The sequence below is a fragment of the Balaenoptera acutorostrata genome, chromosome 15, assembly GCF_949987535.1.
Source record: "Balaenoptera acutorostrata chromosome 15, mBalAcu1.1, whole genome shotgun sequence".
In the NCBI taxonomy this organism is placed as follows: Eukaryota; Metazoa; Chordata; class Mammalia; order Artiodactyla; family Balaenopteridae; genus Balaenoptera; species Balaenoptera acutorostrata.
The window spans coordinates 33,824,845-33,843,441 of NC_080078.1; the positions used below are offsets into that span (position 1 = coordinate 33,824,845).

An 18,597-nucleotide genomic window follows, 5' to 3' on the forward strand; every position below is an offset into this window, starting at 1 on the left:
CTTGGCCTGCCAATGCCAAAAGGTAGTGCCGATCCACAGAGGCATCAGGGAAGCATTTTGAAAAACGATACAAGAGTTCGCTTTTAACAAACCTTTAACTAAACTCTTGGCTCTGCAGTTCTCCCAAGTTTAGCATATTTCCCCCATGTATGACTAAAGATTCTTTGATCACAGGCAGAAGGAATGAGATCTGACCAACTTCAGCAGAAAAAGAGATCACCATAAGGATATGAGATAGCTCCAGGGAGGGCTAGATAACCAGGCTTAAATATAAAAAGAGGAACCAATGTGGATCTAGAAGGCTAGCCCTAGGAATTACCTCCTCACTCAGTCTTCCCAGGATATCAGCACTGAAATGAATCAACTCCAGCTTGTTATCATATTTTTTCCCTATTGTGTATCACTGCATTCAGCATCTGGCATGGTTTAAATGAGCCTGTTCCCCTAAAATTCATATACTGGAATCTTAATGCCCAATGTGATGGTATTGGGAAGTGGGGCCTTTGGAAGGTGATTAGGTCATGAGGGTGGGGCCCCCATGAATGGGATTAGTGCCCTCATAAAAGAGACCCCAGAGAGATCCCTTGCTCCTTCCCCTATGTGAGGATATAACGAGAAGTCTATCCCTCACCAAATATGCTGGCACCCTGTCCTCGAACTTCCAGCCTCCACAATTTATGAGAAATAAATTTCTGTTGTTGATAAGCCACCCCGCCTACGGTATTTTGTTATAACAGCCTGAATGGACTAAGACCACATCAAAGTCTCAGGAGAGAGAATCCCATTGACCTGCCTTGGCCATATCTACATCTCTTGGCTTGTTTATTGCCTCTCCAAGAATGAACACATGAGGGAAGATAACTAACCTCAAAAGGACAACAGAATGCTGCTCCCTGAGAGTAGGGATGTTTGCTGCCTATCAACAATAAACAAGCATGTGTCCACTACACCTGCTATGTACCTGCAAACATGCACAGTCTGAATAGGGGCTCTCTCAGGCCATGAAGGAGTGTAGGAGAGCTTGTTGTCTGAATGGAACTTGCCTCTTTCTGCCCCCAAGTAGAGGAAACTACACAATGCCTTATTTATCTGCTTCGTGCCCCATTCCCCTTCCCTAGCAAGGCTTTTTTTTTTTTTTTTTCTTCTGGAATGGTATTTAGATCTCAGAAGAACACAGCAGGAGGATAAGTCCTCACTGAGGCATCAGTCATAGAAATGAGGAGTGCCGATGACAAACTGAAATGTCAGCATTATTAGCAGTTTTGCTTGGAAGCTGTTTGATACTAATTTAATGATAAAACAAGAAATAGGACGGATTTGCCCTGGAAAGGGGGATGCTGACTTGGGAAAATGGGCTAAAAATAAAGCAAGGGAAAGGGAGAATAAATATTAGGCCAAGTGTCCTAAATGCAATAACTTTGGAGTCTTCCCCAGAGGAAGCATTGAAATGCCTGGGGAGACGCAAAGGAGGACAGATGGATTAGCATGCACGTGAGTTCCAGGATCCAGCATCTAAGATGTAGGGAGGGCTACCTGTACATCTCTTTATGTAGCCGTGCTGCACGATGAAGTTGGGGGAATTAATATCTGTTAACTAGTCGGCTGGTTTCATGATCCATTCCCTTCGAGCTCATCCATTAATGGCCTTGTGAATGTTGGGCAACCCATGAGATCTGTAAGGAAGAGTGTGCAATGCAAGGTCTTGTGAAGACAACATTCTTTTAAACATTTTTTAATGTATTTATAAGTTTCTTATTTTAGTAGGGAAGCTGCCCTTAGAGATTTTTCTGGTGGTCTAAGTTTCTGTTGATTCTGTAAGTAGAAAGCTAACTACTTTGGGATAAACTCCCTTTGGTTGGGGAAAATCACTAAGATGGGACCATTAGTTTTGTAAGATTAAAGCAGGCATCAATCTCTTTTTATTTTTTCGTTTTTTGTCTTGTGTGTGTGCGCCTGAATGTACATGGTACCTGCAAAGAACTGGGCAGGGGTGTTGATGGCGAGTCCTCTAAGTACCACGCACAGTGGATTTCTGTTACTTCCTGAGTATTCAGCAAAGCTTTGCGAATGACCAAAGCCTGACTTTAGCAGAGTTTTTGTGATATTAACACAGAGGACAATGTTCATGCCTCCAGAGAACTGGTTCTGAAGACAGAACAATCTAGACAAGTTACTAGACATTTCTGAAGAAAAGAGAATATTCTGGAGCAGCTGAACAACAGTCTGCAGAGAATAAGCCCCCTGATATATACGCAGACAAAGTCACCTTCAAACGTGGAGTTCCAGAACTTACTCGCTGCGGGATCCTGAGAAAAAGGATAAATTTGTTCTTCTGTTCTATACTGATGGGTTGACACATAAAAATAAGCATAATTTTATTTTGTGTTTCAAGGCCTTATATCAGCTCTCTATACTGTAGAAGCCACCTCACTTGGGAATAGGACAAGGTAGTTCATTGGAAGCCTCTGAAAGGAAGGAATCACTTTTAAAGTGATACAGAGGTTTCTTAAATCTTTCTCTTTAATGTAAAATATATTAATGTGCATTAATTTGTTGATCTTTGATGTGAGTCTGAGGCCTTTTCTTTGAGTGTTGATCGAAATTCCTCATCATCTTTCCCACACAAACTTCATCCACTTTTCACAGTCTCCAGTAGAAGTCAGCCAACTGTGGCCCAGGGGCCAAACCTGGTCCACCACTTGTTCTTATAAATAAAGTCTTATCAGAACACAGCCTTGCACATTCATTTTGTCTATGGCTGTTTAAGTGCAACAAAGGCAATGTTGAACAGTTGAAGTAGAAACTACATGGCTGTGGAGCCTAAAATAGTCATTATCTGGCCCTTTACAGAAAAAGTTTGCCAACCTCTGATCTATAGTAGCAGTTTTGGTTTTGTTTAATGTAGAGGAAGAATTCCAAGATGCATCTGAAAGATTCTGAGTGCAGAATCTCTCTGGATTTCTGAGGGTTCTTTTTCCACTAACATGTTACCGTCCTCTCACTCACAGCTAATCCAAAAAATTTTTGAGCCTTGTTTTCACAGAGTGTTTCCAAAGCATTAACTTAGTTTTCAGAGAAACAGCTCTTTTTCTTATTGTACTCATTTTTCACCAGTTTACATAATATTCCACTAAATAATGTAATTACAATAACAAGTACAGCTGGCAGAAGCAGGTCTGGGAATAAATACAACTGACTCTTGGCAAGCAGACACCTTGACGAGTGAAGAGAAAGGTAAGTTTGCACAAAGCGGTCACTTCACAGGATGCACAGGCATCTGTCAATATGTTTTATAAAGGGAATGGATGGTGTGTGTTAATCTGGCAGGTTTGATAAGCGGAGGCCGATTAGGTAAGTTTTTTCCATCCATGTCCCTTTACAAAGCATCTCTCATTTCAGGAATTTACCAGTTTCCCATGTACCAGTTTGTCATGGTTATTTGACAAATGCTTATCTTCTCCACTAGCCTGTAAAGTTTAGGAGAAAGGGAACAGGGCAGGTTTTGGTACACCATTCTGTCTCCACTCCTTGGCACAGTGATGGGCATATGGTCTGTGATCAAAAAACACTTCTCAAATAAATAACTGAACGGAAGCAGGCACTCTTACAATGTGCCAACCTAAAACTGTAATACAAAGACCATGAATCTTGTGAGGTCATATCAAGGAGTAGGGGGCTAACATTTCCTTCCCTGTTGTCCTAAGATCCATTGAGGAAGGGCTGGGCTTTATAAGGGTGGGGGGAAGAGAGGCAGGGGAAAGGTATCTCTGATTCTGATAGCTCACTTTCCCAGGTGGTTGGGAAGTTTCATTTTCAGATACCCAGATGAAGGCAATGGGTTTAAGCCAAGAGGATCATTAGCAATTTGCATTCTGCAATCCATACCACTCTTGTACCTAGCAGAAATGAGAAACTTGCTTCTAACTGGCAAATTAAATATTGATAATACAGATCTGCTCTACAACGTCTTTCACAAGGGTCGCACCATAATTTCAGTGTTTCTAAAACTTCAGTCATTTGCATTCCAGTGTCATGTTTTTGTCATAACTGCAGGCAATCTGTAACATTATGTAGTTAATATTTATCTTTAAAGCAACTCATTTTTAACCTAAATAGATGTACTTGCCGAGGAAGCTTCGTGTTGCCACTGTAAACGGAAGACCAGTATCAGTAGTCGTAAGTTAATGGAAAAAAATTAATACCTAACAATTATTAAGAACCTTTTCTATACCAGACACTGTTCTAAGACACTAATGCACCTCATATGCATTCATTAGTTTAATCGTTGTTTGCTTGCACACACATACACACACACACAACTTATTAAATGCATGCAGTTAATATCTCCATTAAAAAGGGAGGAATTGGAGGCACAGAAGATTTAAGTAACGTGCACAAGTACTAAATTGCAGAGTCTAGATTTTTATCTCAGTAGGCCTAGCTCCAGGCCCCTACTTCTTAACTACTGTATTTTGCAAACAGTGTTTTTAAAGTCTAGATAGATGTTTTGGCTGCTGCAGGCTTTAAGCCTGAGGCACGCTCCATTTCTGTTAAAAAGAGAGCTTAGAAATTGGTAGAGACTTTTTAAAGATACTTTCATTTAAACTGAGAGTTTCTCATTGACATAAAAAGGATCGTGAGAGAATTAAAAAGGGACTAACTTTCTAAGTGATTCACCCTTTCCTATTGACTTGATGTTCACCACCTGGAGGCTGTATCACACCGGCTAGGTGTCTTGCACTTTGGGAAACACTGAGCTACAAGTGGGATGTAGCACACCCATATTCCAGGATCCTTTGCTCAGCTCTGGTCTCCAAGTTTGGAGAGTATAGTGGACATCCTTGGGGATATTTTCTTGCTGGCAATGGCTCTCTTTCTCTGATTATCCAGTCCTCCCCCAATAGTTGGCCCTGGGTGACTAGGTTTATTTATACTGCTTCCCTTAACATAGCTGATCAGACCAGAGTGAGCAACTGACCCAAGGTTGGGCCCATCAGACTCCTTTTCCAGGGAATCTGTAATCAGGATTCATTAACACTTAGTCCCTATTCCTGCGGGAATGAATGCAGCATAAATCTTAGGGGCTGGAAAGTACCATGTGCATAAAGAAGGCAAAGACAGCCTTTAAAAAGCAAAACAGAACAGGGTGGACCCACAGGGATAAACAAAGAGAAAAGGTAGGAAAAAGCTGCCTGAGTTCCAACAGCTTTCAGATTCTAAGCTCTGGTCCTTGAGAGACTTGGCTGTGTGACTTTTCTGCTTAGGCTGGCCCAAATCGGTCTCTATCATTTGCTAACCAAGTGAGAGGCAGTTTTCTTCCGAAGACACCACCACGCCATCAACTATGGAAACTGCCCTCTGAATTATTTTTTAGTGTGTGGGTAGGGGTGGGGACAGATAGACCCTGATGGCCTCTATTTTCTGGCCTGCTCTTCCTAGTGGGAAGAGGAATGAGAACCACTGGGGGGAGTGCCATATCAACAACCGAGAACATTGCTGATGATGAGGCATAGGCTTTTTTTGGGAAGTACTTTATGCAAGTCATTTAATCCAATCAACAATCCTCTGAGAAAGTCTCCCCATTCTGCACATAGGGGAACCCAAGCCTTGAGAGACACAAACCTAAGTCCATAACCAGAGCTGCTAGACCACCCCTAAGCGCTCCTCACACTATGCTGCCTCTTACGGTATCCATCTGCCATATTACTGGTAAGGATTTCGGTCCACAGACAGATTCTGACACACCTGGGAGCCAAGCCTTTGCCTGCTTGGTAGTGCTCTGACCAAATTTGTTAAACAGCGCCCAAATCCAACATCTGATAGCCACAGCACACAAGATCCCTTTGTAACCAAATATTTTATATGAATGCAAATAAAAGTGATCATTTGATCTCTTGCCCTACGACCATACAATCTTTCCAGTTGGGAGACTGATGAGGGAGACAGACAAGTACTCAGGTCACGTGATTTCTCTCTTAGTTGTTTATATTGTCCATCTGTTGGTTTCAGGTGCCGGAGAGGTAAATGTTGATGGTGGGTTATGCTAACTGCACAGCTGGCACGGTTGGCAGCAAGTGGCAGCAACCCTGGGACAAGCTGGTAGATGCAGCCCATAGTGTCAGGAGCACTTCTAACGTACAGATTTCGTGGTGAGCTCTTGTGGACCATCTCCCCAAGGGAATCCAGCAACATTTTGAAATATAAGCTAGAAGAAGGCTTAGCCTACTCTAGATTGACAAAATTTAGGATGCAGGAATGAACAGGTTTCCCATTCTGTCGTTTGCTCATTGACAACATGAGTAATTCCAATAGTCTCCTGAGAAGGGTGAGTCATTGTTAGAAGTGACTGGCTGCTGCTCTTCTCTTGGGACGAGTAGGGGCCAGAAAGCTCATGGACGGTGGTATCTCTGGGGCTGAGCCAGGTCCTAGAGTGAAGTCTTCTGTCTGCTGCCGATACCTGATGCTAAGGGAAAATTAGCAAAAATGGCATCCAGGATGGTTCCAAAGAACATAGGCAAAATACAAAGAGCGTGCCAAGCTGGATAGAAAAGTCGGTTAGGATGGGGAGAGGTGATCCCTGAGAAACGAAGTTGGCAGAGAAAGCATCTATTTCAGATTCCACCAGCCAGAGTTGAGGCACTTGCTGAGGCTGTATATGTGGTCCCTGCAGTCTTCTATGTGGATGAAAGGGAGCAATTAAAGGAGTTGACAGGAAACCAACACCATGAGTGACACACAGGACCCATGTGGATTCCTTTCATAGCCGACTCTATTGGGAAACTCCACCAAAGACATTCTCCTTTCCCTCCTGTTTAAGCAAATCCTATTTTCTTCCGGTGACAATGTACCTGTCCCTGGGGATGGATCATGGCTGCTGTGGCCAATAACTAAGATCCCAGGTCACTCTGGTAGTGACTGGTGTAGGGATTGGCCAATGAGATGAAAGAGTGTCTGCAGAGAAGGCTTCTAGGAATGATTTTCCTCCAATCAAATGCAAAAGCTCTGAGGAAAATGCTCCTCTTCCCTTTCCCTCCTGATTAGAATGTTGTCTTGTGAACAAGTGATGCTTCTTCTTCCTCTTGGAAGAAGGAAAGAAAGGCCAAGAGAGGCACAAAGATTCCAAACCACTGCCTAATACCCCAAATCCACTGAATCAACCCTGAAACTAGGAGGTGATCAAATATTTTTACCTTTTAAATAATGCTTAGCTTTTCCGTAACTTGTAGACAGTAACATTCTAACTGAAAAATTTAAAAAAACTGATATAATTTTCAAAGTGTTTCTCAGGGTGTGTTCTGCATCCCCAAATGTTCTGTGATCAGATGAGTTTGCAAAAAATTGTGTATTACTGCCATCTCTCTGTTTTTCACTTTTGTGTATTAAAGGCTCTGAGAAGTACTGCAATTAAGTAAGTTTGACTTTCTTTAACACTGAATTTCCTAAAATGAACTAGGCAGAGAATATTTTTAAGACTTTGTAATATCTTTTAGAATAAGTACCTCACAGTGTCCATTTTGGAAAAATTAATTTAGAATTTGTGAGAAAAAGAAGCAGAGCAGAAGGAGAGGGTTTTGGATGCGCCAATCCCTACACGTGTCCACACGCGTAAAACATGCATGAGCAGCTGTATCTTTCTGCCTTATCTGCTGTTTCCAGGAGGCCAGGAAAAAGGGGTCCATTGTATAGCCATCCACTCGTCTCTCTGAAATCTGACAACATAACAGAATGTGAAGGAATATAAACTTGGCAACATGGTCGTGGTCCAACCATCCTGGAGAGCAAATCTGGAAACGCAGTCTGCTGTATTTAAAACATGTTTTAAGAAGTGTGCCTGGCAGGCGGACACTCTTTAACGATGTTGGTAAGTAAACAGCTATCTATTTTTCTCCCACTGTCTCTTTTTCTAAGAAAAAAAAAGAATAGTGCATTTCACTGAAATAGCCAGGTATTTCAGATGAGAACCAGATTTCTTTGGGAACCCCCAAAAAGTGTGTCTCCCTAAAAAAAATAAAATAAAAGCCATCACCTTCATCAAGGAAGTTTTCTTTTCAGGGAGTAGGAGGGCAGAGAATAAACACAAGACAGGAATAAAAGGAGGGGAGGGACCGGGTAGGGAGAAAAAGAAAGAGAAAGAAAACAGAAAAGGAGAAGATGGTGAAAATAGCCATAGATGAGACACAGCTGTCAAAGATGAGCCAGAGTCTAATAATGTTGGGTGTCTCCCAGGAGGGAACTGGATGCCTAAGATTCAAATAGGAAGGGAAATCTTCACTGCATTCCCTTGGGCATCATTTAAATTTCGAACCACATAAATGTGTATTCCATCGATTGAAATGTATCTATCGATTCAAAACATAAATTCCTTTAAAATGTAAAAACAGGCTACAACAGCAACAACAAAGCTACAGCCCATGATATTAGGGATGGTCTTATACGGACTACTGAAGCCCCACGTTAAACTATATGACGCATCGTATCAAATCACGTTAAACTATATGACGCATCGTATCAAATCACAGCTTGAATTTACTTAACAGAGTGGGAGGGTCCATTCTCGTTCCTAAACCACACCCCTGTTGACAATGTCCCCATCAGTGTGAAATAATAAACCCCTCAGACTGCACACAAGCACTTCATTACCTCCCGTGTCCTTAATTTGCCAGGCGAGTCTCATTTGCCATAGAGATTTCAATTTTATCTTAATTCTGAGGAATGTATCAGGACCTTCTGGAGACAAACAGCACGCAATCCTCTTTATCTAGCTCTGACCTAGTTCTGGCCACATCTTCCCCATCCAAACAGGAAGAGAAATCTGAAGTTGCAATACATTATTTACTAGGATGAACCAGTAATTCAGACTGCAGGGAAAAGCAATAAGAGACCCCAGGAAAGCTTAAAACATCTTGAAGGCTATTTCATGAAGGAGTCACAACTAATGCAGGCACAGGTACTTAGGAGTGAAGTGGGGAGAGATGAGAGAGGGCCGTGCCGAGATACCACATACAATACATATGCATAAAAGAAGAAGGAAGCCTCAACCCACTAGTTCTCGGTTCCGCACAACTAGATTTTGTTGTTTGTTTTACATAAGGATTTAACACACCTGATGCCAAAAGCCATTGGAAAATGGAAATAATCTGCAAATCACTGTCATCTCGAGACTGGCATGAAGTAAAGGCTCTGAAAAGTTACAAGGCAGTGCATAAATGATATTAGAAAGGTTTAATAAACTATGCGGATGTATTAAATCTCTTTGAGCACAAGGGTCCCTCAACCCCAAACCTGGCTGTTAGGATTTTAAAAGTAGCAGAATCCTTTAGTTTTTTATAACAACGTGGAGACACGACTATAAGGCACCCTGTCCGGTAAAAATTGCCAATTTCCATCAGTGACATTAAAGGCAGGCCAGTTATGACTTCACATTTATCCATCCAAAACATGATGCTTTTTTAAAAAAAATACAAATGGCGGCGGCGGCGGCGGGGAGGCAATCCGGATATTTCTTAAAATACCATGTCCATGCCAAGAAGGATCTCAACCAACCGTGACACCTTCACAGCAGAATGAAGGCACCAAGCTGCAGTTATAAGCAAACGGGTCTCTCCTCATCTAGGCAACACTGTTTACATCTAATGTACTTCAGCACTGAGAAAGTTTTGGTTTTAGGAAGGTAAATAACACGTGAGGTTTAAAATTCTGTCTCCTTCCCCTAGATACACAAATGCCACTAAAACTAAGAGGTCTGTGAAGGACTCAAATTCTCCTAGAAAATGCCCTTGACTTACTAGTGGATCACCCAGCTCAGTTAACAGCAAGAGAGCATTTGAGCCACTCAGCAAAGAGCCTGGTACTCACATTAAGAAAGCAGCAAGGCATCCTTTTGACCTTTGTTATTACTTAGACCTCGTGTCGTACATAAAAAGAGTACAATGATGTCAAACAAATTCCAGAAGAGAAGTATTTATTGCTGAATCTAAATCAAAAAATCCACATCTACTATAATGGCACTTCAGAAGAAGATATACTGTATTTACCAGCTCAATCAATACTAAATTAGCTGGGATAAATATTTTCAACTCAACCAGTCTTAAGATGAAGCCCGCTATGCTATTTAGAACCCTGCGTCTGGGGAGAGACAGGGAAATTTTTGCTTATCACACAGAAACGAGAACCAGGAAGTATTTTACAAGCAGACACACCTACCCTTAGCTGCTCTCTTTCACAATTCATCTGTTGTCTTGAAACCTACAAAGAAAAGAAAAAGAGGCAGGGGAAGTCAGAAGGTTCTGCATGAAAACAGCATGAAAGAAAATGGAAAATTACTTCTAATCACTTGGCTCAAAGCAGACCCAGAATTAATTAATTATGTATTTAATGTTTTCTTTAGGTCCAAATAGCCTCCGCTTCTCTCGGAGTTTCAACTGTGTGATCTAGAAACACAACTCAGATGAGCCAGAGTCTGGAAAGTGGGTGAGGAGAGGGATGCAGTAGAGGGTGTGGGAGGTAAAAGCTGCCCAGGGGGAAGGCTTCCCTCTTGCCCTGTCTAACAAGTGCAGGCATTCTTCCCAGAAGGCCCACTCAAGATGGTTGAGAATAAGCACTGGGCATTACACAGCATCTTCGCCAATGCTAGGGTCCAACTGTATCACCTACACGCCTTGGCAAATGCGTTGCATTGTATGGTCCAGTTGTAATCAGACAGCAATATGTCTCCATAGGACTGTGTTGGGGAGAATTCTCAGGCCAGTGCTTATATCAGAGAAGGAAACTCTGATCCAGTTGTGGTATCTCCCACAAGCTCAAAAAGAAAAATAGATTAGTGATACTTATGCCATGCATTGATTATCCTTGCCCTATCAAAATGTGCTTCTTAAAATCAAGGATGCGTCTTTAGAATGACCATATAATTTATTGTCCAAACAGGAAAAAAAAAAAAAAATGTGAGTTAAAGGAGTTGGGGGGGGGGGGGTGGTAGGAATGATGACACCGGGCACAGCAGATGCGAAGTGGGAGTGAAAAGGCAAACTGGGACCTGTGGTCACTCTACCTCCACGGGGACTAGCTGATTCCACCTTCAACTCAAACAGCTAAGCCAGGATGAAATTTACGTCTGCATTCACAACGTACTCTGTGTATTTCTAGCATTTTTTGCACCAATGAGGTGACCCCTGACTCCTAACACCTGACAATATATTGCGAGTTTTTGAAACTTACACTAAAGGCGAAGGCTGAGGAACTGACTTTTGATGGATATTTTATGTATTTTATACTGAAGGTTTCTTTTTTACTTTCTCTAAAACAAAAATAGGTATCATTATTTAGGATACGCCAGAGCCCCAAATCTATAAATCAGGGCTTTGCTGTGCCCTTTAATCCAGAAATATCACCTCTAAGAATAGCTCTTAAGAAAAGAAACAGAGTTAAACACAAATGTTTATTTATGTGCCAATTAACTGCAGCATATTTAAAAACTGTAAATATTACAATGTATAATAATAGAAACATTAAAAGTAAATTATAGTACGTTGATTAGGTGGCAAAATGTGCAGCATTTAGAACCATTGTTTTGAAAAACAGAAATGGGAACTGCTTAAAAGGCACTATTTAGTCTCTAATAAAAGCAACTACAATAGTGCACAAATGTTATGATTCTTATTTTGTGTTAAAAATACAGTGAAATTGATCATTAAAGAAAAAGAAGAAAGATAAAAGAAAAGAAAGAGGAAAGGACTGGGAGGAAATATTCCAAAATATTAAAAAGGAAATGGGTACAATTCTATATATATACGAAACACACACACACACACACACATTTGGGAGTGAGTTATACACTTCAAATAGGTGACTTTATGGTATGTGAAGTGTATATGGTACGTAGAGTTTATATCTCCATAAACTGTGAAAAAAAATAAAGTGGGGGCAAGATGGCGGAAGAGTAAGACGCGGAGATCACCTTCCTTCCCACAGATACAGTAGAAATACATCTACACGTGGAACTGCTCCTACAGAACACCCACTGAACGCTGGCAGAAGACCTGAGACCTCCCAAAAGGCAAGAAACTCCCCCCGTACTTGGGTAGGGCAAAAGGAAAAAGAAATAACAGAGACAAAGGAATGGGGATGGGGCCTGCACCGGTGGGAGGGAGCTGTGAAGGAGGAAAGGTGTCCACACACTAGGAAGCCCCTTCGCGGGCGGAGACTGCGGGTGGCGGAGGGGGGAAGCTTCGGAGCCACGGAGGAGAGCGCAGCCACAGGGGTGCGGAGGGCAAAGCGGAGAGATTCCCGCACGGAGGATCGGTGCCAAGCAGCACTCACCAGCCCGAGAGGCTTGTCTGCTCAGCTGCCGGGGCGGGCGGGGCTGGGAGCTGAGGCTCAGCTTCAGTCGGATCGCAGGGAGAGGACCGGGGTTGGCGGCGTGAACACAGCCTGAGGGGTTAGCGCACCACAGCTGGCTGGGAGGGAGACCGGGAAAAAGTCTGCAGCTGCCGAAGAGGAAAGAGACTTTTTCATGCCGCTTTGTTTCGCGGCACGCAAGGAGAGGGGATTCAGAGCGCCGCCTAAATGAGCTCCAGAGACGGGCGCCAGCCGCGCGCGAGCTGCGGCTATCAGCGCGGATCCCACAGCAACAGGGGCGCAGAGGGAAAAACGGAGAGACTCCCGCACAGAGGCTCGGCGCCGAGCAGCACTCACCAGCCCGAGAGGCTTGTCTGCTCACCTGGCGGGGCGGGCGGGGCTGGGAGCTGAGGCTCGGGCTTCGGTCGGATCCCAGGGACAGGACTGGGGTTGGCGGCGTGAACACAGCCTGAAGGGGTTAGCGCACCACAGCTAGCCGGGAGGGAGTCCGGGAAAAAGTCTGCAGCTGCCGAAGAGGCAAGAGACTTTTTCTTGCCTCTTTGTTTCGCGGCGCGCAAGGAGAGGGGATTCAGAGCGCCGCCTAAACGAGCTCCACAGACGGGCGCGAGCCGCGGCTATCAGCGCGGACCCCAGAGGTGGGCGCGAGCCGTGGTTATCAGCGTGGACCCCAGAAACGGGCGCGAGCCACGGTTATCAGCGCGGACCCCAGAGAGGGGCAGGAGACGCTAAGGCTGCTGCTGCCGCCACCAAGAAGCCTGTGTGTGAGCACAGGTCACTCTCCACACCGCCCCTCCCGGGACCCGGTGCAACCCGCCACGGCCAGGCTCCCGTGAGCCGGGGACAACTTCCCAGGGAGAACGCACGGCGCGCCTCACGCTGGTGCAACGTCACGCCGGCCTCTGCCACCGCAGGCTCGCCCCGCCTCCTCCGTACCGCTCCCTCCCCCCGGCCTGAGTGAGCCAGAGCCCCTGAAGCAGCTGCTCCTTTAACCCCGTCCTGTCTGGGCGGGGAACAGACGCCCTCAGGCGACCTACACGCAGAGGTGGGTCCAAATCCAAAGCTGAACCCCAGGAGCTGTGCGAACAGGGAAGAGAAGGGGAAATCTCTCCCAGCAGCCTCAGAAGCAGCGGATTAAAGCTCCACAAACAACGTGATGTGCCTGCATCTGCTGAATACCTGAACAGACAACGAATCAGCCCAGATTCAGGAGGGGGACTCTGGGAGCAGGAGATATTAATTTTTCCCCTTTTCCTTTTTTTGTGAGTGTATATGTGTATGCTTCTGGGTGAGATTTTGTCTGTATAGCTTTGCTTTCACCATTAGTCCTAGGGTTAGGTCCGTCCATTTTTTTTTTTTACTTAAAAAATTTTTTTTTCCTAATAAATGTTTTCTTAATAATTTTTTCTATTTTTAGAAATTAAAAAAAAATTTTTTTAAGTTTTTTCATATTTTTTATTTTAAAAAATTAAAATTTTTTAAAGCAATTATACTTCAATAAAGATGTTTAAAAAAATTAAAATTTTTTTCTTAAATTTTTTCTTTTTTTTTTTTTATAAATTTATTTATTTATGTATTTTTGGCTGCATTGGGTCTTCGTTGCTGCGCAGGGGCTTTTGTCTGGTTGTGGTGAGCGGGGGCTACTCTTTGTTGCGGTGCACAGGCTTCTCATTGCAGTGGCTTCTCTTGTTGCAGAGCAAGGGCTCTAGGCACGCAGGCTCTAGAGTGCGGACTCAGTAGTTGTGGCACACGGGCTTAGCTGCTCCGCGGCATGTGGGATCTTCCTGGACCAGGGATCAAACCCATGTCCCCCACATTGGCAGGCGGATTCTTAACCACTGCACCACGAGGGAAGTCCGAAAAAGTTTTTAAACGATCTATTATAATAATACAGACATATCAAATATGGAAGGACAAATCTAAAAAGAGATACAATATCTATGTGTTCAAAACTACAAAACATCTTTGAGAAAAATTTCAGAATAGTTAAATACATGAAGGAATGGATATAGTATATAATAATATAATAATTTTTTTCTTATTTTTTATTATAAAAAATTAATAAATCTATTTTTAAAAATTAAAAAAAAATTTTTCTTAATAAATTTATTCTTAATAATTTTTTTCTTATTTTTTATTATAATAGCTTTATTTTATTTTATTTTATCCTCTTTCTTTCTTTCTTTCTATTTTTTTTCTCCCTTTTATTCTGAGCCATGTAGATGAAAGGCTCTTGGTGCTCCAGCCAGGCATCAGGGCTGTGCCTCTGAGGTGGGAGAGCCAACTTCAGGACACTGGTCCACAAGAGACCTCCCAGCTCCATGTAATACCAAATGGCGAAAATCTCTCAGAGATCTCCATCTCAACATCAAGACCCAGCTTCACTCAATGACCAGCAAGCTACAGTGCTGGACACCCTATGCCAAACAACTAGCAAGACAGGAACACAGCCCCATCCATTAGCACAGAGGCTGCCTAAAATCATAATAAGGCCACAGACACCCCAAAATACACCACCAGACGTGGACGTGCCCACCAGAAAGACAAGATCCAACCTCATCCACCAGAACTCAGGCACTAGTTCCCTCCACCAGGAAGCCTACACAACCCACTGAACCAACCTTAGCCACTGGGGACAGATACCAAAAACAACGGGAACTACGAACCTGCAGTCTGTGAAAAGGAGACCCCAAACACAGTAAGATAAGCAATATGAGAAGACAAAGAAAACACACAGCAGGTGAAGGAGCAGGGTCAAAACACACCAGACCTAACAAATGAAGAGGAAATAGGCAGTCTACCTGAAAAAGAATTCAGAATAATGATAGTAAAGATGATCCAAAATCTTGGAAATAGAATAGACAAAATGCAAGAAACATTTAACAAGGACGTAGAAGAACTAAAGAGGAACCAAGCAATGATGAAAAACACAATAAATGAAATTAAAAATACTCTAGACGGGATCAATAGCAGAATAACTGAGGCAGAAGAACGGATAAGTGACCTGGAAGATAAAATAGTGGAAATAACTACTGCAGAGCAGAATAAAGAAAAAAGAATGAAAAGAACTGAGGACAGTCTCAGAGACCTCTGGGACAACATTAAACACACCAACATTCGAATTATAGGGGTCCCAGAAGAAGAAGAGAAAAAGAAAGGGACTGAGAAAATATTTGAAGAGATTATAGTTGAAAACTTCCCTAATATGGGAAAGGAAATAGTTAATCAAGTCCTGGAAGCACAGAGAGTCCCATACAGGATAAATCGAAGGAGAAACACACCAAGACACATATTAATCAAACTATCAAAAATTAAATATAAAGAAAACATATTAAAAGCAGCAAGGGAAAAACAACAAATAACACACAAGGGAATCCCCATAAGGTTAACAGCTGATCTTTCAGCAGAAACTCTGCAAGCCAGAAGGGAGTGGCAGGATATACTTAAAGTCATGAAGGAGAAAAACCTACAACCAAGGTTACTCTACCCAGCAAGGATCTCATTCAGATTTTTTTTTTTGAAATATGGCTCATTATCCTTTAATGATACTTTATATTATATGTATATTTTCACATATTCACATACATATTGTTAGTAAGCAAAAATATCAGATGCCATTTGAATGTTACAATAACATTACATGAATTCAATGACAAAATTACTACGGGAAAAGAAAAACTGTGGGAATGGAATCTCAAGCATTACAGATATATTGGGTTGGCCAAAAAGTACCTTTGGTTTTTAAGTAAAAATAAAAGATACATTTTTCATTTTCACCAAGAACTTTATTGAACAACATATACACCCTTTTGTTCCACTACCTTCTGCCATTTTTCAAGCAACTTCATAGTTCCATCTTCCCAAAACTTTTTATCTTTTTGAGCAAAGAACTGTTCCAGGTGCCTTTTACAGTGTTCCAGAGAATTGAAACTTTTTCCATTAAGAAAATTTTGTAAAGACCGATATAAATGGAAATCCGAAGGTGCAACGTCTGGTTGAATACAGCAGACAAATCAGAACTTGCCAGCCAAGCTGTAACAGTTTTTGCCTGGTCATCAAAGAAACATGTGGTCTTGCATTATCCTGATGGAAGATTATGCGTTTTCTGTTGACTAATTCTGGACTCTTTTTGTCGAGTGCTGCTTTCAGTTGGTCTAATTTCAAGCAGTACTTGCTGGAATTAATCATTTGGTTTTCCAGAAGGCGCTCATAATAGAGGACTCCCTTCCAATCCCACCATACACACAACATCACCTTCTTTGGATGAAGAACGGCCTTTGGTGTGGTTGGTGGTGGTTCATTTCACTTGCCCCACCATCTCTTCCATTCCACATTATTGTACAGTATCCACTTTTCATCGCCCATCACAATTTGTTTTAAAAACAGAACGTTTTCATTATGTTTAAGTAGAGAATCGCATGCAGAAATATGGTCAAGAAGTTAAGAGAAAAGAAACCTTCTTGACCATATTTCTGCATGTGATTCTCTATCTCATTCAGATTTGATGGAGAAATTAAAACCTTTACAGACAAGCAAAAGCTGAGAGAGTTCAGCACCACCAAACCAGCTTTACAACAAATGCTAAAGGAACTTCTCTAGGCAAGAAACACAAGAGAAGGAAAACACCTACAATAACAAACCCAAAATATTTAAGAAAATGGGAATAGGAACATACATATCGATAATTACCTTAAATGTAAATGGATTAAATGCTCCCACCAAAAGACACAGACTGGCTGAATGGATACAAAAACAAGACCCATATATATGCTGTCTACAAGAGACCCACTTCAGACCTAGAGACACATACAGACTGAAAGTGAGGGGATGGAAAAAGATATTCCATGCAAATGGAAATCAAAAGAAAGCTGGAGTAGCAATTCTCATATCAGACAAAATAGACTTTAAAATAAAGACTATTACAAGAGATGAAGAAGGACACTATATAATGATCAAGGGATCGATCCAAGAGGAAGGTATAACAATTGTAAATATTTATGCACCCAACATAGGAGCACCTCAATACATAAGGCAAATACTAACAGCCATAAAAGGGGAAATCGACAGCAACACAATCATAGTAGGGGACTTTAACACCCCACTTTCACCAATGGACAGATCATCCAAAATGAAAATAAATAAGGAAACACAAGCTTTAAATGATACATTAAACAAGATGGACTTAATTGATATTTATAGGACATTCCACCCCAAAACAACAGAATACACATTTTTCTCAAGTGCTCATGGAACATTCTCCAGGATAGATCAAATCTTGGGTCACAAATCAAGCCTTGGTAAATCTAAGAAAATTGAAATCATATCAAGTATCTTTTCCGACCACAACGCTATGAGACTAGATATCAATTACAGGAAAAGATCTGTAAAAAATACAAACACATGGAGGCTACACAATACACTACTTAATAACGAAGTGATCACTGAAGAAATCAAAGGGGAAATCAAAAAATACCTAGAAACAAATGACAATGGAGACACGACGACCCAAAACCTATGGGATGCAGCAAAAGCAGTTCTAAGAGGGAAGTTTATAGCAATACAAGCCTACATCAAGAAACAGGAAACATCTCGAATAAACAACCTAACCTTGCAGCTAAAGCAATTAGAGAAAGAAGAGCAAAAAAACCCCAAAGCTAGCAGAAGGAAAGAAATCATAAAGATCAGATCAGAAATAAATGAAAAAGAAATGAAGGAAACAATAGCAAAAATCAATGCAACTAAAAGCTAGTTCTTCGAGAAGATAAACAAAATTGATAAACCATTAGCCAGACTCATCAAGAGAAAAAGGGAGAAGACTCAAATCAATAGAATTAGAAATGAAAAAGGAGAAGTAACCACTGACACTGCAGAAATACAAACGATCATGAGAGATTACTACAAGCAACTCTATGCCAATAAAATGGACAACCTGGAAGAAATGGACAGATTCTTAGAAATGCACAAACTGCCGAGACTGAACCAGGAAGAAATAGAAAATATGAACAGACCAATCACAAGCACTGAAATTGAAACTGTGATTAAAAATCTTCCAACAAACAAAAGCCCAGGACCAGATGGCTTCACAGGCGAATTCTATCAAACATTTAGAGAAGAGCTAACACACATCCTTCTCAAACTCTTCCAAAATATTGCAGAGGGAGGAACACTCCCCAACTCATTCTACGAGGCCACCATCACCCTGATACCAAAACCAGACAAAGATGTCACAAAGAAAGAAAACTACAG

The 18,597-nt window shown here is 41.9% G+C and overlaps 1 protein-coding gene across 7 annotated transcripts in view; it reads right to left on the reverse strand.

Annotated features, from left to right (window-relative positions):
* RBFOX1 (RNA binding fox-1 homolog 1) overlaps positions 1-18,597 on the reverse strand; it is a 1,515,726-nt gene that overhangs the window by 613,028 nt on the left and 884,101 nt on the right. For all 7 annotated transcript variants that reach the window (XM_057529156.1, XM_057529157.1, XM_057529150.1 and 4 more), the window contains exon 4: positions 10,204-10,245. In XM_057529156.1, the coding sequence (XP_057385139.1) occupies positions 10,204-10,245 (42 nt within the window). The remainder of the gene's footprint in view (positions 1-10,203; positions 10,246-18,597) is intronic.